The 22,893-nt window shown below is 39.7% G+C and overlaps 1 protein-coding gene across 5 annotated transcripts in view; it reads left to right on the top strand.

The window, feature by feature from the left end:
• Nucleotides 1-22,893, top strand: part of dpp6a (dipeptidyl-peptidase 6a) — a 340,283-nt gene that overhangs the window by 260,657 nt on the left and 56,733 nt on the right. For all 5 annotated transcript variants that reach the window (XM_079576572.1, XM_079576574.1, XM_079576573.1 and 2 more), the window contains one exon: nt 11,477-11,575. In XM_079576572.1, coding sequence (XP_079432698.1) covers nt 11,477-11,575 — 99 coding nt within the window. The remainder of the gene's footprint in view (nt 1-11,476; nt 11,576-22,893) is intronic.

Raw genomic sequence — 22,893 nt, forward strand, 5'->3', positions numbered from 1 at the left:
TAGCTTGTTATGCTACAGCGCTACTTTATTATGAAAGTAACGCATTAGACACTCATGCTTTACCAATAATAAGAATCTGTATATAGCTTGCATTTGTCAATCCTTTTTTCTGGTGTGGAATACTTCATTTCGCCAAAAAGCTAGCTCGCGCAAACAGCTCTTCCATATCAGTAAATATATTCAATAATCACACAATACATTCGCTTCTGAGCTTCATTTTGTATGTGGACAAACTACAGCATTAGGCAACAATAATGAGCATGAATTACAGAGCTATAGTCGACTTTTAAAGATTTGCTCGCTATAGGTAAACAGAAACTGCGCCAGGTTTTCACAACGTCTGTAAAGGGAGCTCTTAGCATCACAAAGTGCATTGAATTGGTAATAATATACACACAACATACTCAGCGTGATTTAGATTAATTGTACAGCATTCCACAACCACATTACCAACTACGAGTTTGTTGATTACATTGGAAAGACCCGAACTACCCCCAACACTGTGCATTATACCCAGGTGTATTAGAAACTACCTCCACTGTAATGTCAGTGTAATGAATGCTACCACTACTTAAGCGTCGACTGTCTCATATGACTCAAACCCACAGTTGGCTGCTCTCAAATGGACCAGCTTAATTCCAAAAAAAAACCCGTCTACGGGAAGTTTAGTAATTGCTCTGAAAATGTATTGTTTTGAATACCACACGGATTTAGCTTCTTAATGAGAAAGTTCTCCCTAGAGCGGTTTTTACACGCAGTTACAAAATGTTGCTCATGTTGGGAGCATTTAGAGAAATAATTCACCACCCAAAGTCATATTTAAAATGGAAAAACAAGCTCAGGCGCTTTGCATAAACGAATGATAGCAAGAATCTGGTGATGAATAGTGAAAATGTTTTAGCCGCGCGTTTCGAAGACTTGGCGCCACGTCGATATAAATTTGGCATTTTGCTCAGGGGTGCGTTAATCTTCTGAGCAGACGGGTAGATTTAGACAGAGAAGAATGGGTCCGGGCCACCTCCTGAATTTTAACACATCATCAACACATTGTGAGCCGCGCGGCGGGCTTGTCGGAGGTATTTGTAGTTTCAATAGGACCTGGGTAGAAAGGCCTTGCGCTGCAGGTTCACTCACTGTCTGGGAGGAGAACAATAATGTGTGTGGGAGAGAACACGGAGGGATTACCTCAATAGATTTGCAACAGGAGACAGCCGGAAAGAAGGCTGTGTAGAGAGAAAGATGTTAGATGTTTTTCCAAAATAGTGCATAAACTTAGGGCTGGAGAACCGTAAAATGACACCAGTATGGTATGGGAAAAAAATGTTTAGGTACTACGGGTCAGGCTAATGTTTTACAAAAGTAATGAGTTACAAAAATATATTACTTTGTTTAGTAACTAAGGAATTTAAAGTTTAAAAGTTTAAGTTTAAAAAAAGTATTTTCCTCCCGCTACATGTTCCAGCCATGTCCTAATGTGCACGAGCTTAATGTAGAACCTGCAGTTAAGCGTAAGACCTGAGGTGGCAGTAGTGAGTATAAAACTGACCAATTTGCATCTAGTCCCTTTAACTTGTTACTTGCACAAAATCCAGGAATATATTAGTCATTACAATTCAAGCAACTCGAGCTATAAGAGCATTTAAATGTATGAACAAAAAATGCCAAACTCCCCCCAAATAAAATGCAGCACCAAATCAAGTTGGACAAGATCTGCAGTTAAAGGGACTATACAGAGTTTAAAAATGTCAAAATTAAGTATTTTCCTCCCCCTACATGTTCCAGCCATGTCTAAAAAATGTGTAGAATGAGCCCAGACCTGTTCACCACAACTGCCTCTAAAATCCTGCACTGTCACTCAAAAAGGTGTCACTTCGGTCCGAATTGCCGTCATGCACGAGCTTAATATAGAAGGTGCAGTTACACATATGGCCTGAGGTGGCAGTAGTGAGTATAAAATGGCCAACTTGCATCCAGCCCCTTTAATGTTGTCAAAACAAATTAGAAGAGAATGGGGGAAAGCAAAGGAAAATCTCTGACTGCAGTTTTACATGATGGCTTTATTACTATTTTCAGTTTATATTTTGCCAAAAGTAACTCAAAGTAGTGTAACTCAGGTACATTTTTGAAACAGTAATATTTAATACAAACATATTAAACTTTTAGAGCTGTAGTCACTAATATTGAATAATGTAAAGTAAAAAAAAAAAAAAGTAATTTGCCCAACACTACTACCGGTATCGGTAAAATGATACAAGTTTTGATACTGTTGGTCCAGGGACAGCATTAAAGAAGTGACACTTTGTCCCAATTTTTTCCTCTCATTTTTGCTAATTTTATTAGTAATATTTTCCATATTTCCCCCCAATTTAAACCCCATTTTTTGTGTGATTTTTTCCCCACCATTTCTCCTTATTTTTGACACAATTTCAAACCATTTTGCCCCCAAATTTTCCACACATTTCTTGATATTGGAGATGAACCCAATATTGTAAATTTGCAGATCTTCCACTCATTGTTCTGTTTTCTGGTTCTAAATGAGAAATATTTTACTATCAGTATCGGAACAAAGTATCATCCAGGTATCGATATCAAAAACCAAGTATCATTAGAGTACCGGTATCGATTTTCTTCTTACGGTACCCATGCATCCGTACATTTTGTATGACAAGATAGGCGGTACATACACATCCTATGAATGCTTGCCTAGAGTAACAGAGCTGTGGCAATGCTAAATTATCTTTTAAATTACAGTCCGAGCTCAATCAGAACGACTTTTCTCAATGCAACCCCATAAAAAAGGTTGAAGTACATTTGCATATAAACTGCTTGTGGGAGCCAACCCTGCCTCAGGCTTTTCTACAGACTCTTAAGATCCTCCCTCTTCTGCCTTGTGCGAAAGATAAAGACTTAACACAAGGAAATGGCTTAAACTTTCAACTTCATCTTTTGGAGTTTGCATAATCCATATTGATATTTAATCTGCATTCAGCTCTTTTAATCTTGCCATCTGAAGAGAGGGACAGGCTCGACTTATTGGTGGAGCCTTTAAAGGTTATTGAATCCCCCTTGTGTTGGATCCTTCAGGACTTTTCAGGATTCATCCATCTGCTCGATTCAATATGCCACAAACAAAGGAGGAATGATGCAAGTTATTGTTGTCTTCCTGCAATAGCCTGACACTGATTAAAAAAGAGAAGGAATAGGAGAGTTTTGACGGCGAATGGTGAACATCAGACAGAAAACCTAAATGAAATAAAATAAATGGCTCCTTGGTGAGATTTGAGGAATGTCACTTTAACTTTGACATATCTAAATTGAAAAAGTTATACAGCGCGCAAGAATGTGCTTTTTCCATTTCTCTTCGGATGGCATCTATTAATTTACTTTGACCGGGGAAACATTTCTGAAAAGTCATTCAATTGGCCTCACATTATTACAAAGTGGCTTGATTCAACATTTGAAGTAGAATCTCCTCCAAGACTACTGTGGTTATGAGACAGTGAATTCTCAACCACAAACTAACAATGGTTCTCAAATTTCAGGACTATACCGGGTTTCCGAAAGCTCTAAAGAAAGAAATGTGTCCTCTTCAATGCAGCTGGAGCAGTTGACACATCTCCAGATGTGGAACCGGGCTAATGGTCAGATTCACCTGGCTTGAGGATAAGCCATACAGACGGCATCTCGTCATGGAAGGGGGCGTGGCTTCGCCGAGGGGGAAAATAGATTCTCTAGAGAAACACAATTTTCCTCTCTTTTTAGCCAGGTTAGTCTGGTGGAATATGAACTTATTTATCACACATAAATAAAGTCAAGTGTAAATCGGGCCCATATGGATATTTTCTCACAGCAGATTGTTCAGTAGAAGTGAAAAAAAGGCAGTTGTAGCTAGAGCTAGCTAGCCGTTAGCATTAGCCCGACGCTATGAAGCATCATGTTAGCATTCTCCATTATCTATGTATTTATGGGCTGTTGAACTACTTTGCTCCTCTCCATGTCTATGTATCTTCATTCAGCAGAAAACTATTTTCATAATTCAGCGTTTGTTAAAGTAGTTTTTGAATCATTTGAGAAAGTTTAGATTTTTCTGCAAATTGTTTTCCCCCTTAACTGTTTTCAAACATGACCATATATGGGCGATTCCAGAGATGCTGTCTGTATCTATTGCATTGCTAAAGCATAAATGTATTAAAGCTACACCACGTAATAAAATTGAAATACAAGCATTTATTTTATGACCAATATTTTCATAATTGAAAAAGGCATAAATATACAAACAAACATGTGCCTTTGCTGTGAGCAGCCCACCTCTCCTAAGACATGACTGTAACTTTACCGGGAGTGGGTACGTCTCCAGCTCGTCTCCATGGAGATGTTGACTAAAGTCAGCAGAATTTGAGATCCTCATCCAAATCCATTCTTAGATTACCCACGGCAGAAATAGCATTTCCTGTGTTGAGCTGGTCATTAGGAGCATGTTTTTTTTTATTGATAGCAACAGTACAGTCCAAAATGTTACGCAGTGTGCCTTTAAGTAATTAAGTACCACCAGAAGAACACCATGTACCACAGATGCTTGAGAGCTTGCTGTCTAAGATTTAGCTTCACATATAGACCAGACCTTTTTTATCGAGCGCATATTGAAATGTTTACGGCTTGGAGGGCCACAGATCGGTGGTCACTGCAGTCAAACGGGTTTAAGTTTCAAGTTTCAAGTTTAATGGTTTTGTATAGCCCAATATCACAACAGAAGTCGCCTCAAAGGGCTGCAACAAACATCAAGGCAATAAAACACAGCAATAAATATGACAATTAAAAGTTCAGGTGAATCCAGGCAAATATAATGTCCAAAGGTAGCGATGAGCGGCGTGGGCGTCCCCCGTCCTTAGACTCTCCAGTACGGCAAGGAAAAACTCAAAAACCCGGCAGGAGAAAAGAGAAACCTTGGGGAGAACCACAGAAGGAGAGATCCACTCCCATGGACGGACAGGCTATAGAGACCCAGGGCCGAAGGATCCCTCAGCAGACGGGCCAATCACAGACTGTCCAGTCCTCAGATTCCAGAATGCCAGTTCCTCCGTTCACCCAGGTTCCTCCATTCGATCTAGACAGGCACTCCCGAGGGGGAGTGGGACAGGAGACACCATGTGAATAGTGATGAACAGACTACAGATAAATTAAGTATTGTATCATGATAAAACAAAGTCTGCAGTAAGAAGAAGAGGATAGCGCTCAGTGGACCGTACTTCCCACAGCAGTGTTTCTCCTGAGGCAGCTTTACTTCGGGCTGTGGGTTAGTGCTTTACCTAACTGACCTGATTATAAGCTAATTCGAAGAGGTACGTTTTGAGCCTAGTCTTAAATATAGGGACTGTGTCTGCTTCTTTAACGTGGGCTGGGAGTTTATTCCACAAAACCGGAGCTTGGTAGCTAAAGGCTCTGCCTCCTACAGTAATTTTGGAGACTCGAGGAATTACTAGTTGCCCTGACTTTTGAGAGCGGAGAGCTCTGGTTGGCTGATATGGAATGACAGCGTCTTGGAGATAAAGCGGAGCTAAACCCTTTATGGATTTAAATGTGAGGAGCAGGATTTTAAATTTTATTCTAAACTCAACAGGAAGCCAATGGAGAGACTTTAGCACAGGTGTAATGTGTTCTCTTCTCTTTGTCCGGGTTAACAATCTAGCAGCTGCGTTTTGAACTAATTGAAGACTTTTCAGGGAGCTTTTAGGGCACGCTGCCAGCAGGCTGTTGCAGTAATCCAGCCTTGAAGAGACAAATGCGTGAATAAGTTTTTCTGCATCGCTCTTAGTTAGGATATTTCGTATTTTAGTAATGTTGCGCAGGTGAAAGAACGCTATTTTACAAGCCTGGTTTATATGTGTTTTAAAAGAGAGGTCTTGGTCAAACTTGGTTTAAGAGAGGTTTAAACCTTTACCCACCAGCTCTGCAGATTTTAACATTGTGGAATTATTAAACTGTGTGCCAAATCATCAAGAAGCCTATAAGGGCCACTGAAAACTGATTTGATAAAATCTATGGTAACTCAAAGCTCTTTTTTAGCAGGTCAACAGGCATTGACAGTTCTCTTTTAGAAGCTGAGTTTGGCGAATGAAGAATAAAATGGAAACTATTTTATGTTTAGTGGCGCTGGACTGGAAAGCATTCCTTTTAAGCCAAGGTTGTTTTGAAATGTCTCATGAATCACATCATGAACGCCATATTTATGTTATCAAATTAACAACCAATATTGAGCAATACAATGGTTATAACTCGCCACTCGGAGAAAAACTGCTGTCATTCAGGCTGTGCCAATTCACAGAAACATACTGTGTCCTCCTGGTTCCCTATAGTTTTATAACCTGTTGTCCTCTTAAGCCCTGCCTTAACTGGGCACATTTCCTCCAATACAGCTTTACCCAAATCTAAAAGCTTCTTGTCTGGAGAGTAACAGTGTGATGCTTCATTTGAAAGCTAAGGCCTACAAAACTAATTTTAACGTTTTTGTTGTGTTGTCGCTCGAGATGCACCGATCCAGCTTTGTTGGGTTTGAGTATCTGCCGATATCCGATATGTACCGATACCAAGAAACTTTCTTAAAAGTGGCTTTCTTTTCTCTGAGTGAAACATTTTATGGGCTCTTCTCCATTGTAAGATCAATAACGCTATATTTTATTGTCATGTTACGGATCAATTATAATGTATCTGCTGATAAACTCTTGGATAAACATTTAAAAAGGATGACTTTTCTACACTAAATATCCTTGGGTAGCCTATATGACAGGCTTTAGGTTTCATTCATATAATAATACATAGTCTTATAAAGTGATCTGATCATTACAAATATATTAGATCAGTTATTTCTTGAACTAAAACACAAACACTTGGCTTCAGCAGTGGTTATGTTATTTCATTTGGCTACTTTAGGTATTTCTTTCATAGTTTCTGGCCGAGCCTTGATTAGTATTCGTTAGTATAGCATGCTTCCTCTAGCTTTAGATGCTATTGCTAACTGCAGAATTATGCACGTTGATCAAAAATACATTTGCGAAGGTTAAAACTAGCGATTGGATTCTCCTGGTTCTTTGCTTTACAATGACATACAGCATGCCCATATTCACTTAGATTTAGGTGGTAAAAGTTATGTTTTTTAGGCTGTCAGAGCCAAAACTAGTATTGGATGTTTGCAGCCAATACCCGATATTGTATTTTTTCCATCATTGGCTCCGATATCCAATACCAATATTATTATTTGCACATTATCCAGTTCTTGTACACCAGTATTGGATTGGTGCATCCTTAGTAGCGTTTTTGTCACATTTTTTAAATGTATTTGAAATGTTTTTGTCGTATTTTCGTAGGTTTTTTTTTGTTGTGTTTTTGTTGCTTTTTCATCTTTTTTTTCCCGCTGCTTTTTTGTCGTGGTTGTCGTGGTTTTTGTGTCTTTTGTTGTTGAGTTTTCATCACGTGTTTGTCACTTCTTTTGTCACATTTTTGTTGCATTTTCATTCTCGTTTTCATTGCTATTTTGACGCTTTTTTCTTCTTCAAGAAGGTTTTTGATTTGGGTAAAGCCAAAGCCATCCATGAACATGTTCTGAAATGTAGATCTTGTATTGGATGAGTCATTATTTCAGAATTATTAACATTTTTATAATCTGTGCACATCTGGATATGGAAAAGATGAAGCAATAGTGTGGTATATGCACTCAAGACTGATCCTAGCTTGAATTATATGGGTGTATCAGGAAGGTACCCCCAAAGCCTTTTTTAGTTTTATCAGTCATTTATTGGAAGTCTGCGAGGCCATAGAAATACATGTCACTTTCTATAGTGTGTCCTTTGAGTGTGGGACTGCAGCGGTTGAGCCATTTAAGTTGTGAGCTGCACATAATATATATATATATATATATATATATATATATATATATATATATATATATATACATATATATATAGCCATCGAGAAGATTTCACTTTGACATTTTAAATTGAAGCATGCACTATATTGAACTTGATATATACTTCATATGTTTCCAATCATCTCCCAGTCATTTTCTACTTGCTTTTCTAACCTCCTGGGACATCAGTAGTGCCACAGATGGAAGGAAGACCTTTCTTTCCGACATATGTGTGTAATGCTGCTGTTTATAGACCACAGTAAAATGTCTCATGTCACTCCTTGTTACCGTCTGAACACTGTCTTCCTGGTTACGTCTGCCTGCTTTAGCGTTGAGTTTCTGACAGCTGCGGAGCGCGGTTCAAAGCTTTTGTGGGAGCGGTATTAGCAGATGTTTTCACAGCGAGACAAAGGAAGCACTCGCAGCACTTCCTATTGCCACTGTGATAATATGGCAATTTGCTGTGGGCTTAGGAAGAATTCATAACCCCCTATTTCCTCGTAAGTGTGATGCTGAAAAATGTCTTCTTTTTATTTTGTATTAGTAATTTTATTCACAGAAATCAATGGGCCTCATTCATGACACATATTTCTTATTACGCACAAATGTATTCTTAATGCTTACCTAGGAAGCTTTTTGGCTTTTACAAAAGGAAAGCGTTCCTCTGGAAGAACAATCCTAAGAACAGTCAGGAGGACTCTGACGAACCACAAAGTCTCCAGTTCTGTCCATGCTCCTGATGGATCACATATATTTGTACATGTTAAATCTCGTAATATAATAATCCAATATCCTTTGATAGAAAAGTGCACTTCCTTGATTAGTTCCATGAAACATTTCAATATCTATAATAGAAAACGCAATCTCAATGGCCGCCGCCTGGGCGCCGCCATGTTTATTTCCCATACCGACTTTGAAGCTAAGCAGGGACGGGCCTGGTTAGGACTGGGATGGGAGACCGTTTGGGAACACCAGGAAGCCTGGCGACAGTAGTGAGTTTGTGCGTGGTTGGTGCTGACCGTATTCCGTATCCAAAGCTTTGTGTCCGAAAAAAAATACATGCAAAACATTGCCCAACACCTGCTCAAACACGAGCCTCTAATCAAACGCGCTGCTCCGAGTGATTTATCCTCCGTGTGAGTAAAAGCGAAAATGAAACTACCACTTAACGAGCGCATGGCCTGCACTGCGTAGTTTTTTTCTTTTTTTTTACGTTGCTGCTGGACCATTTGTTTTCTATTTTGCTTTCACGTATTGTGAGCCCAGAGGTACATTTGATTCTAAAGCAGCTTTGAAAGCATTGCCAATTTTATTGTAAGGTTATAAATACTGTCTAACAACGATCATTAGGCTATTTCATTTCAAAACCTACTTATTATTTTTTTGATTGTACACTACCGTGATGCACCAAACCACCGGCCCTGCACCGTGAACTAAACCGTTAGAGCTGAACCCCTAATATTTATCCATAATTATTCCACTGTCTCTTGAATTCTATTCCCTGAGTTTAGCGAACATATTGTCGTTGTAGTTAATAAGAAAGGAGTACGGGTGCATCAAAAACTCCAATTGCTGTTTGTTTGAAATTATTTTTAGCATTCATTATTTTACACATTTGTAGTGGCCATAGTTTTTGGAATGGGTTGGGAACCACTGGTCTACAGCTGAACTGTGTGACGGGTTGGACATTTCTTTGTAATCACTCATAATCCCAGATTATCAAATGTGGAGACTAGCGAGGCCCTGCCGAAGGCCGGGTCTCAGCTAGTAATGATAATAAATGAATATCGGTAATATCCATCGACATAATATTATATACTATATATAATAACCACTGATTCACAGGTTATAGCTATTGAATCATTTTGTAATGAGGGCAAATGGATTCGAGTGGGTGCTTGAGCCCCACAGCACCATGTGATCGGTGCCTACTTGACTTAAAATTATTTTTTCTTTTGGGGTTTTCTTGGTTATTAGTTTGGATTCGCGTATTGCCTTTTGTGTCCTCCTCTGCCTGTTGCACTCGGCACTTCTGGTGAATGAGGCGGTGACATTTGCTCATTAGTCCTAACACACATGCGCTTCCACTTTGGCATTCACCGACCTCAAAGCACAGGTGTGAATGATTTTCCCGACTTATGAATGTGTTGTGAACCTAGGGCTGTCAAGATACTATATTGACTTATCGTTAATATTAATAAAAAACTGATAAACGATGTATTTTTGGGCTCGATATTTATCGTCTGTACATTTATTAGCATTTCCCCGTATTCTTTTTTTGTAAACTTTGATGTTTCACTGAAGTAAATTGAGTTTCCTTATATTTCATGTTTTGTGGTATTTTAGGATATGATGATGCACTTTTAGAACAAAGGTTTACTGTCATTTTATGCCTGAGAGTTGACAGCATCGAGTATCGTTAGAGTCAATAATATCGTTTATCGCGATACTTTCTTGCCTCAATATATCGATCTTCAAACTTATTATTGTGACAGGTCTGCGTCAATCTGAATTTCTGACATTGCGTTCTTAAGATTTCAAGAAGGTTTTTAAGAAGATGTTCATCAATGAGGCCCAATGTTCCTTTCTGTTTAGGTCCATGGGAAAGTCCACTTATTGCCCATGATAGGTTTATTGAATGTATCACTATAGCATAAAGTGGAATAAATCTTATCTCATTAGAAAATTTGAGTTTTTCCACAGATTTCCATAGCTTTATATTGATCTTAAACAACCCATTCAAAGTCTTCCTTCTGTATTGTTCCTGGTTTGACATAGACATTGCCTCCAAACCCCCATAGCGTACAGTCAGGACATATAGCTTGTTACTTAGTGAAGCTTCTGTTGTGTTTTGGCCTGTTATAATAATAATAATAATAATAATAATAATAATAATAATAATAATAATAATAATAATAATAATAATAATAATAATAATAATAATAATAATAATAATAAGTGTTTTTCATTTGAACATATTCTCGTAATTGCTGCTTTGTTGTGATTTTTTATCCCTAAAACATTGTATCATTTTGTAGAAAGATTATTCTCTTCGCTCATTCACATTTTTAGATATCCATGCCATGCAAAACGAGTATGTTTGCGGGAACAGAGAGCAGGTTGAATTGCTTTCCTTTCCCCAAAAGCTGCTAAAAGCGTTTTCATTGTAGCCCATTTCAAAAGCTATAATGGTGTCATATAATGGCATAATGGGCGATGTTCACTGTTCAGGCTTTTCTTTTTTTTTACGCTGCATAAAAAGAACACTCCGGAAAGGGAACGTCGCCTTCTCGAAATGTGCGATTCAGCCAAAAAAAAAATACACTTTGTTCTTTCACTGTGTTCCTTCAAAAAAACAGGTAAATCTTCCACTTAAAACCGATCAATGGTTTTGCCAAGCTTTCACAGTCGGCTGTCCCTGGAATATCCAACTGTCCTTTAAAGAACAAAAGAACTAGCCCCTTGAAATGAAGACTTTATTGAAAATAAAGAGCAACTTCATCCATTATACTATTATATATGGAACACTATGAGATACTTTTCCTGTATTTGCTCATTGTTGGTTGTATTTTCCAGGAGAGGACGACCGCCTGGCCTTGAAGAGCAAAGTGTCTGTCCTTGACCTGTTCAAGAAGGACTTCAAAGTCCATGACCCGAACGCCAAGTGGATCAGCGGTGAGTCTTTCTTATCTCCGTTTTGGCCTGATATAATGGAAGGCATTGAGCGCAGTAATGTATGCGCACAAAAGATGCTGTTTGGAAACCCATTCAACGAACCTGACAAAGTGGGATTCTTCCTTTTTACGGAGAGACATTGAGTGACTACAAAAAGTGTCACTGGCGAGAAAAGCAGCATTTTGTTCTGTCACTAAAACGAAAATGTTAAAAGAAATGTTTTGAAGGCAAGATGAACTATTCTGCATTAGCCTTTCCGTGGCATTGAATGTACAATTTGCATCTCTTTATTATGTATAACCTTGTATGTAGTATGTTGGGCATGCATTTCATCTTAATGTGCTGCTTTAGCAATGTGTATGCTAATATCGGTGTAGTTGGAAGATCATAACAACATAACAGTGTGAGCTGCTTTTTGAAGAAGCACAGGTCTGAAAACAATGGCTTATTATACAGTGTTGTCGTGGGCGAAATCCACTATATTTTTTGTAAACAGGCCACCACATATTCATATTTACAGAAAAAAATCACGCACTGTAGCATCAGTATTAAAGGAACAGGCCACCGTTTTTCCATATTGAGATATGTTCTTACCTGAGCTTAGACAAGTTGATGCGTACCTATCTTGGTAATCTCTAGCTTCAGCCCATTTGGAGCAATTGGTCTTTCTGCGTGACTGAGGGCACACAGTTCTTCCATACTGTGATATGTTCTTACTTGAGCTGAGACCATAGACTGTATATATAATGGACAGCTTCTGCTCACTCCTCCCCGTTAACCATAATGACCACGCACGAGGGGGAAATCATGGCTGATTTACAGACTCCCCCTCCCCAGCTCTGACGAAGCATGTTCCTAAAAAACAGTCCGACCCTAATCAAGTATGAGATTTCTAAAATTCTGCTTACGAAAACCAGCCTGGTTTCTTTAATTGTGACTAACCCAGCGTTATCACTGGAGGAATAACTAGCCTAGTCTAGTGTTTAAAAAATAGAAACCAGGCGTTAAAGCAGTTTTTAACGTGTCTAAAGTCCAATGCTTTTCAATAGTGGCGATATGGAGGTACTACAGCAATGGCGGAGCAATGGCGGCCTCCAGTGTCGTGGGCATAAAGCAGAGCAGCCAGCGGCCATTGGCTTAGACGAGTTGTTACGTAGCTGTCTGGTCTTTGTGCGTGCCCGTCGAAGAGCGTGGTCGCTTCACCTCGTTTGGAGCTAAAGGAATATACTGGGAGAGGCCAAATGCTAACAACATCATCGTCTATTTGCGTGACTGAGCGCACACACAAAGACCAGACAGGTAGGCATCAACTCGTCTAAGCTCAGGTAAGAACATATCTCCGTTTGGAAAAACGGTGGTCTATTCTTTTAACCGGGCACATTTTCTCCAGTTCGGCTTCACCCAAATCTAAAAACCTCCTACAGTCTATCCAGTGCCTCATTTGAAAGCCAAGACCCACAAAACTGATCTAAACAGATCTTTTTCCATGACTGTTGCCGTGTTGTTGTCACTTTTTTATTGGTCAGGTTTTTGTCGTTTTTTGTTTTTTTTTCATCTTCATTTTCATCTACGACAGACGGATCGGTGCGGCGTCAGCAGTGAAGCGGTCGCTGTATCGGTCTGTTGTGGTGAAGAGGGAGCTGAGTCGTGGGGCAAAGCTCTCGATTTACCGATCGATCTGGTCATGAGATTTGAGTAATGACCGAAAGGACAAGATTGCGAATACAAGCGGCCCGCGGGAGGTGTTCCAGGCATGTCCTAGTGGGACAAGGCCTCGTGGAAGGCCCAGGACACGCTGGTGGGACTATGTCTCCGAGCTGGCCTGGTGTCGCCTCGGGGTCCCCCCAGAACAGCTGGAGGAGGTGTGCGTGGATCGGGAAGTTTGGGCATCTCTGCTGAGACTGCTGCCCCCGCGACCCGGCCCCGGATAAAGCGGAAAGAAAATGCATGGATGGATGGATGGATGGATTTTCATCTAGTTTTTGTCACTTTTTTAATGGTCTTTTGTGGCGTTTTCGTCTTTGTTTTCATCTTTGTTTTTGTAGCTATTTTGATGCTTTTTTAAAGAAACTTTTATATGGGTTAAAGAGAGAGAGAGAGGTTGAAACAAATAAGGATCTAGTTACAATTTGTTCTCATTCTCTCTGAAGCCCATATAGACTGAGGCGGTCATGTGAGGAAAGCATCTCGCGTCTAAACTAACACAATGTTCAGACTCATATTATGTGCTTTTCTAGCTATGATAGAAGGACACAACACAACACAACATACCATGCTTTAAGAATTAAAGACTCGCTTTGTGTTTTCTTGTATCGTGCGCGTCTGCTCAGTGTGGTATTTCCATAAGGTCATCTTTCTTTAATCAGAGACAATGTGTTCCTGCCTGCACGTTCATACCGTGCATCTTACTAACAAAACATTTCCTTTACATTGTAATAAACATGCACCACGGGCAGCCAATCAAAGTTAATATGGTCATGTTTATGGTTCAGCTGCGGCGCTGATGTTTAATAAAGCGAGAATGATTACTGTGTGCATATTGAAAAAAAGCTGGAGCTGAAAAGGTGAAAAGCTGAAATTTACATCTATGTAAATAGATACTGGGTTGTTCAGCGTTGGTTCACCTCTCACCTCGAGTGGCTTCGTCAGCAACTAATGTCAAATATCATAACTCAAAGGTGACACTAATTTGCCTTTTGTTGCTATTCTGGAAGATGGTCTGCATACATACATCATTTTTATTGTAGTAGCAAGTAGCATGTTCTGATTCCAGTTGCCCGGTGGAGAAAAGGTTTGCCCACCCCTTGGTACAGACTTGTTGTTTCATAATACAAGTTGATCCTTAAGGCTGCATTTACCAATTGGCGTGAAAGTACACACCGATAGCCCATAGTCAATTGTTCTGACCGTGAGCTATATATAGTGCTATAAATGTCTCAGCTGTAAGCCACAGGTGCCCTGGTGTCTGCATCTCCATTAAAGGGCAGTTGTTCCTGGGGCTGATCTGTAAAAAAGTGTAAACAAATCTGTTGCACATGACTGGCTACAAACTGCTGCGGGACGGGGCGCATCTGGAAGACAACATCTGCTCAAGAACACATAAAACAATGCACTTCTCCGACTAAATTGATGAGAATCTCTTTCATTTCCAGATCAGATGTCCAGTTATCCTGTCATTTATTCTGCAATATAATGATGCTATAACTAAAATCTCAAAGCATCTACATTGTAGCCTCTTTACTTAAAGGCCCTTTACCTTTTCCTGCTTTAAATGGAAAAAATGTGTTTATCAAATTATTTTCCCGTGAGTGACCCTGTAATATTCACGATATTAGCCGAAACCAGGCTAATGGATTTTAGCATTGGTGCGAAATGCAGCCTTTACTCTCACATTGACTCAATATAGCCAATTTAGGTTGACCAATTTGCCTTTAAACGCACATAAATTGGAGGTATTTTTAGCCCTCAGACTGACAGGAGTCCATTATTTCATCTTCATTACTGTCATCGTCGCCTCCCCCCTGCAAGGACGGCTCTTTCTGGATATGCAATAATGGCTTTATAAACCTAATTTTGTGTATTTTCTTTCTCAAACCTGCCTTAGCAATAGCCACCCATCCATCTCGTTTCCCCGTAGACGCTGTGAAGGACCTCTAATGATCTTATTATTCTCTATGATGAGGAATAGTCTTGCAGCACCTATTTTGAGGGGGCTTTGGCTTAAGTTGTGCCATTTTGCCTGACGTAGCTTATCTTTAATGCGCAGAGGTTGGAGAAGCCCGGATCCCATGGCTTCATTTTTCAGAGGAGTCGTTTTTGCAGAGATCTGGAAATGTGGATAAACTGCAAAAAGTCTCATTATAACGTGACGAATGCAGACAAGGAAGGAGAGGATTAGAATAGGCAAAGTTGTGTCAATGTCACACTGAAGATACATAGTTTATAATAACATTGGATTAGTCTGGAATAAAGCACAACATATTTTGTCTTTCTTTATTATATCACAGTTCTCCCCATTAGTCTTTCCCTCCATTTTGACAAAGGGGTGTCCCAATTCAAGGGGTAGGGGACTTAAGACATAAAAACTGAGGGGTACGTACGCGGAGTTTGACAAAACATAGAAACAAGCTGGTGAAATGAATTTACAGACATCAAGAACATAACCTCTTACCGTAGCCTTAACCAAGCACATTTTCTTCAGTTCGGCTTTACCCAAATCTAAAAGCTTCTCGACTGGAGAGCAACAGTGTAATGCTGAAAGAAAGCAGATTTTTTTTTTGTTGTGTTGTTGGTGCGGTTTTGTCAATTTTTTTCAGCGTTTTTGTCACATTTTTATTACTTTTTCATCTCTTTTTTGTCACTTTTTTTGCTACATTTGATCACTTCTTTGTCTCTTTTTTGTCACATTTTCGTAACATTTTTGTCATTTATCAAATTTTGATCACTTTTTTTTCCACATTTTTGTCACTTTTTTTTTTAAAATCTTTTTTGCCATATTTTTGCCACATTTTTATCACTTTTTAATATATTTTTTTTGCCACATTTTTGTCACATTTTTTAAAAACTTTTTTTTGCCATATTTTTGCCAATTTTTTATTTATTTTTTATTTGTTTATTTATTTGAAAAAGAGGGACAATACATATTAATGAACATTGTAAACAATGTAAATATGCCAGATTATAGCCTTAGGCTAATTTCCATCTGCAGACCCCCTGGCAGGTTGATGTTACACACGAGTTAGTAAAAACATACAGAGACACTATATACAGACTATGTACAGAGAGAAAGGAATGAGAACAGTGATCACATCATGTTAAAACAAATAACAATAACAAGAGTGGACAACAGAGGAGAATATAGAAAATAGTAAATGCATCGACTGTATTGCACAAACCTCAATAATGCACATGCCCTGACAGACCTGATATTGCACTGACCCATATTGCACCATTCTGTATTGCACTGACCCATATTGCACCATTCTTTATTACACTGACCCGCATTACACTGACCCCTATTGCCCAACCCATTTTATCTGACCCTTATTGCACAACCCGTATTACACTGATAATTGTACCTCTTTTTTTATAATGCACTAAACATGATCACATGTTTGTGTGCCCCTCAGCCACACTTTTAAATGACTCCTGAATGTGGGGAGACTTGTGCTTTCCCTCACTGACAGTGGAATACTATTCCAGAAGCTCACTCCCTGATATGACAGCTTTTTAATATTTTTTTTCCCACATTTTTGTCACTTTTTTGGGGATTTTTTTGCCACATTTTTGCTACATTTTTGTCACATTTTTGTCACTTTTTAGTAATTTTTTGCCACATTTTTGTCACATTTTTGTCACTTTTTGTCACCTTTTCCATATGTTTTTGTTGCTTTTTTTGTCGCTCTTTTTTAAAATAATCTCCTCCAGATCTTTGTTGTAAATGCTGACAAATCCAGGGTTGTCCCATTTCTTAGGACTGTCTTTTCAGCCCTATTGCCCTAACCCTGTTTTATAGGTTGGGGATCGGTGACTCTCCCAATATAATTAAGTGGCTTGGTGGCTGATCGGTTTGCAAATGCTTTTCTGATGGGATTTTTCATGTTTTCCACAAGACAGCAGCTGCTATTTCCTCGTAATTGGCTTTGTTGTTATAAAGCACTTCATCAAATGTAAGCGATAATCCCCAAAGTGAAAGTCTGAGAGACACATGAGAACGACCTGAAGGTGAAGTGTGTCCGGTGGGAAACAGCGATGTCTCCTCAGCATCTGTTCACAGCGGCTCTAACGGCTGTGTTCATGTTGTTCGCGCCTCGTCATGACTAACACCAGATTACGCTGCCAACAGGAGGGGTCACTGAAGGGCTGCGACTCGCTAAACGCCACTTGTGGGATATTTGCTAGTCACGAAAGTCCTGCTAGATCAAACGTCTTAAGCTGTCAATGCTAGAGAGATAATGGAAATCTAACCACCCGACCCCATTATTAAAATAAATAAATAATTGTTGTCGTATTTAATCAAGTGTGTACTTTTTTAGCATTTTCTATAGGGGTTTTGTTTGTTTTGCTTGTACTGATATTATTAGAAATTAGTTATTGGGTGTAGGTGCACATGGTGGAAAGGGGATGGGTTGATACAGTTACTGTATATTATAGCTTGGGCACTAGGATTTATATATTTATTCTTGGAACAAACGTATGTATTAGGGCAAGACCACCTTTGCTCTGCCCAATCCCATCAGACCTTGGAAGCTAAGCAGGGAAGGGCCTGGTCGGTACTTGGATGGGAGACCGTTTGGTAACACCAGCCTGGCGAATGTAGTGTGTGAGTGAGTGTTTGGTGGTGGTCGGAGGGGCCGATGGCGCAGAGTGGTTGCCTCGCTGTCGTCAGTCTACCCCAGGGCAGCTGTGGCTACAACAGTAGCTTACCACCACAGAGTATGGCATGAACGAATAATGAAATGTAAAGCACCTTGAGTGTCCAGAAAAGCGCTATATAAAACCAATGCATCATTATTATTATTATTTTATTTTTGGTCTGTATTAGAGTAATGTTAACCTTTTATCTCCAGTTCAGCTTTACCCAAATCTCAAGCTTCTCGACTGGAGTTTGCAGCCTATAGGCCAGTGTAAACCCTCATTTGAAAGCCTATAGAGCTACAAAACTGAACATTTTTGTTGAGATTTTCTCTAATTTTTGAAGCATCTATGTTGTGTTTTTGTCATTTTTTGTTGCTTTCTTCATCGCTTTTTTTCCTGCTTTTTTGTCTTGTTTTCGTGTCGCTTTTTTTTGTCATTTTCTAATTTCGTTTTTGTTGCTTTTCCGGTACGTTTTAGTCACTTTTTTGTGGCTCTATTTTTTGCTTTTTCATCATGTTTTTGTCAGGGGGGTTGTTCAATTTTTTTCACTTTTTGTGTGGTATTTTCATCCTCGTTTACGTTGCTTTTTTCAAGAAGCTTTTAGATTTGAGTAAAGCCAAACTGGAGAAAATCTACTTGGTTCAGGTGGGGGAGGAAGTTGAAACTGTTATTTTCTTATTTATGATCTTTTTTCTTTCTCTTGGATTCGCCCAGCTATTTCATTTAAGGACTTGAAGCTCTTACTGCAGGATCAAGATATCTTAAGCTCTCACCAGGTTGTAGTGTTTCTACGTACATTACATTAAGTCATCATTCATGGGCCCACTGCAGGGAACCAATATCATTCAAGAATTTGCATTAAAAAAAAAGGTCAGCATTTCCCCTTAGGTCACTATTATTTTGCCAGTTCAGGGCTTGCAGTAACCTTCAAAGCACGCCTTGTTCACACTCACGTAGCTCGCAGCAATTGTTATTTATTAAACGGCTTCACTCCTGTCCTTGCCCTCTCTGCTTGAAACAACATTTTATTTTTAATTAAGTGCCTGTTTTCCACGGTATTAAAGCTACAACAGGCTTACCTTATTGTTGTTTTTGCTGTTAGTTTCAGCATTCTCAATTGAGGAAAGTAAACAATGCTTTTGTTTGTAAAAGAACTACACCTTTCTGTTCCATTTTCTGCTCATTTTACTCACTCGTACTGCAGGTTTTGTGCTGCTCCTGCGCTAAATGCCTTTGACTTCAGGAGGGGGGGTCACATTGCAGATAATGACTAAAGTCGTACCTCATTTCTCTCTGTATTGTTTGTGTAAAAGCGTCACTCGAGAGGATATTAGCCCGTTGTGTCACTTATTTATTGACTGTTCACAACGACGCTCCCGCCGCACGACTTGAGTAATGATGTCCCAGTCGATCGCTAATAGCTTGTGCCAATGACTCCTTCCCTTTTTTAATGAGACATATCAAATTACGTACAGTACGGAGCCTCCGCAGTTCGCTCAGTGTCATCTGCAATCACTATTTCACATCTATAACTGTCTGAAGCAGCATGTTGGGGATGTAAGGAGGATTTTTACGCGTACTCCGTTTTGGGGAGGGAACAAGTGCGCAATCTGGTAATCAAAGACCTTGTAGTTTTCTGTCGTAGTCAAGTAAGCCTTCGTTACACCATATAGATCAATGGAGAGCTGGAAACGTAGTAAGGTGACGGCTGGCAATTAAAATTCCTTCATCTGTTGCTGTTGTAAGAGTGAGAAAGGAACAGAAAGGTACAGTGTTGATGAAATTTGTCAAATAATTCACTATGCACAAGAAGGCAAAGGATGTGCTACTTTGGGGTGTCCCAGTATGCTATTTTTATAAATTCACTACAGTAGCATTTTCTGAAGAACGTGCACGTTAGCACTGTGATATTAGTAAACCACTAGACGTTTCTTCTTCTTCTTCTTCTTCTTCTTCTTCTTCTTCTACTCCTACTCCTACTCCTACTCCTACTCCTCCTACTCCTCCTTCTCCTCCTCCTCCTTCTTTTTCTCCCTCTCCTCCTCCTCCTTCTTATTCTTCTTCTCCTTCTCCTTCTCCTTCTTCTTCTCCTTCTCCTTCTCCTCCTTCTCATTCTCCTTCTCCTCCTCCTCCTTCTTCTTCTTCTTCTCCTCCTCCTTCTTCTTCTCCTACTCCTCCTCCTTCTCCTCCTCCTCCTTCTTCTCCTTCTCCTCCTCCTCCTTCTTCTTTTTCTCCTCCTTCTTCTCCTCCTCCTCCTCCTTCTTCCTCTTCTTCTTCTTCTCCTCCTTCTTCTCCTCCTCCTCCTCCTTCTTCCTCTTCTTCTTCTTCTCCTTCTTCTCCTTCTCCTCCTTCTCCTCCTTCTCCTCCTCCTTCTTCTTCTTCTTTTTCTCCTCCTTCTTCTCCTCCTCCTCCTTCTTCTTCACCTTCTTCTTCTTCTTCTTCTTCTTCTTCTTCTTCTTCAAAAACAAAACAACAACATTTCCCTCACATGAAGTCTATTTCAATATATAAGCTGAAGCTGGAAATAATAAACCAATGCATATTTTTATTTTAGCACAAGTCACCTTACGTTGGACAATTTCAGCAAAGTTGCAGCCTCCATGAAAAAAATATGCTACACTAATTAGCTTCCAAGATGTGGTTCTCCCTCTAACCGGTCCTACAAGAAACTAGCGTTGCCAAAATGTTCCTAAGTACGTCATGAATGTGTGCAAACATGGCTTCAGATGAATGAATGAGTGTTTTCTCTGCTGCAGTCTGAGATCGGGCTGCAACTGACGATTTTTTTGTAGTCGATAATTTTTTTCGATTAATCGCTTGGCTGTGAATGATGGAGTAAAAAATATTATTTTTTCGATTTTTTTTTATAACGCTAAAGTGGCGCCACTTGAAGACATGTTGATGGAGTAAACTGTAGAAAAGTGTGCTCGGTTCAGGTGGGGGTTAAAGAGGTTAAATGACAGAGCCTTATTTTGTTGTATATTCCTGCTTACTTCAGCAAAAAAAAAGACAGTACAAGAACAAACTTCCCAATGAAATAACCTGTGAAAATAGAAGCTCTTTTACCTTGTCACATAAATCTTTAGTTGACATCAGCGGCGCCATCCAGCAGGTAGATCCTAAAGACTGTTTCACACATGTTTTATCTCAGTTTGAATGTATGGTTTCCCCCAGAGCAGATGCGCTGGAGTGATGGCTGTGTTTTGACAGATAGCAGCTGTCACAGTCCACTGATGAATGCTCTGGGTGTTTCTAGAGACAAAATCCACCGATGTCGAACCGAGAGATCAAGAGAAAAATCTCCGTTCGCTCGCTTTGAGACAATTTAAATGTTTAATTCCAATTCCGCTCACATCTTCAGACGCATTTGCAGCTTTTGAGGAAAACAACTGAAATAATTCTACCAGGATGTTGAAGAGGTCTCCTTTTCAAACCTGCAATATGAGGATGTTCCGTCTTTTACCAGAGATATAGACATAGATTATTGTGCAGAAGAATATGCTCTTTCTCCACCAAATGTCCTCTAGAGAGTGAGTAGGGCTCTTGATAAAAGTCCTTTTCACCCTCCGAGGCCTGAACACTTTATGTGAAGGGCCCTACAAGTGACCCCGTCTGAAGCACTCGCCACTTACTGCACGTGGCTCACATTGCTGCATATTTCACAATTTAATGACAAACTCAAGACTTCTGTCTGTGTTTCCTCGTGTGTTTTATTCTTGTTATGCTCAGTCCTGCTCAGCCAGTATTGATTTGGTTCAAGCTGAGCGTATTGCACAACTTTATGATGTGAAAGCGACAGTATTTTGCAAAGCAATCTCGATCAGACATAGAATAGTCATTGCACAAATATCTGACAGAGAGTAGAAGAAATACAAGATATTGAGGCAAAACGTAACTACAACCAAACATCACACACGATTGATAAATGGACCTAAGGAGCCTGGTTTCTTTAATTGTAACTAACCCGCTGTTACCTCAGGAGGAATATCTAGCTGTAGAGTTTAGGAAAATTAGAAACCAGGCTTTTAAGTTGTTTTTAACATGTCTAAAGTGCAATGCACTCCAATGGGGAACTAGCGGGTATATGGAGGTACTACAGCAATGGCGGACCAATGGAGGCCTCTAGTGTCGTTGTTGACTTGAGTGTCAAAATAATGACCAAGACATGTTCACAGCACTCTTAGACACCTATTTATATAGTTTATCAGCCCAAAAAAGTTGATTTGGGGGTTAGTTGCTCTTTAAAGGTACACTTCGTAACATTATGGATCCTGCTTTTGCCAATATAAAACATGCTCCTAATGAGCAGCTCCACACAGAAAAGTCTATTTCTGCACTTGGTGATCAAAGAATGGGTTTGGATGAGGACCATACCTATTTAAAGAAGAACGACCTTAATAAATCCTTCCCTCTGGGGGTAATACAAGTGTTGATGGGATGATTGGGGAGTCTTTCATCTCCCCCTGGTGTCTCTGGCCAGAAAACCACCCTTGCAACTTCCCTGCACCAGGTTGGAGGCGCAATACACACTAATGGAATCATGAAGAAGAAGCTAACAGGCTAATGGGCAAAGCTAACTGCGGGCTAATATTATTTACAGCCAAGTTTGAGTGAAAAATGATCTCCATTGTGTCATTGGGTTGTGGCACAATGTACAATATCCCTCTCTCCCTTTGTCTTTTCTGTCAGCGTAGTATTCACTCTCTCTGAGAAAATAAACGTCACCTGCAGTGGCGCGTATGGCCTCTAGGGGCATGAGTTACTTAGTTCTGCTTTAAATCTCTCTCAGCTCTCATAAGCTGCCTTTAGTTGACATCTCCATGGAGACGAGCTGGAGACGGCCCCGCTCCCAGTTGTGTTCAATCAGGTCTGAACAAACACACAAAGGTTTGTTAGGTCATTTAAAAGGGTATTTTTCAATGATAAAAATGTCTGTAGTAAATTAAATGCCTGGATTTTTT

The sequence above is a fragment of the Gobius niger genome, assembly GCF_951799975.1.
Source record: "Gobius niger genome assembly, chromosome: 18".
Taxonomy (NCBI): domain Eukaryota; kingdom Metazoa; phylum Chordata; class Actinopteri; order Gobiiformes; family Gobiidae; genus Gobius; species Gobius niger.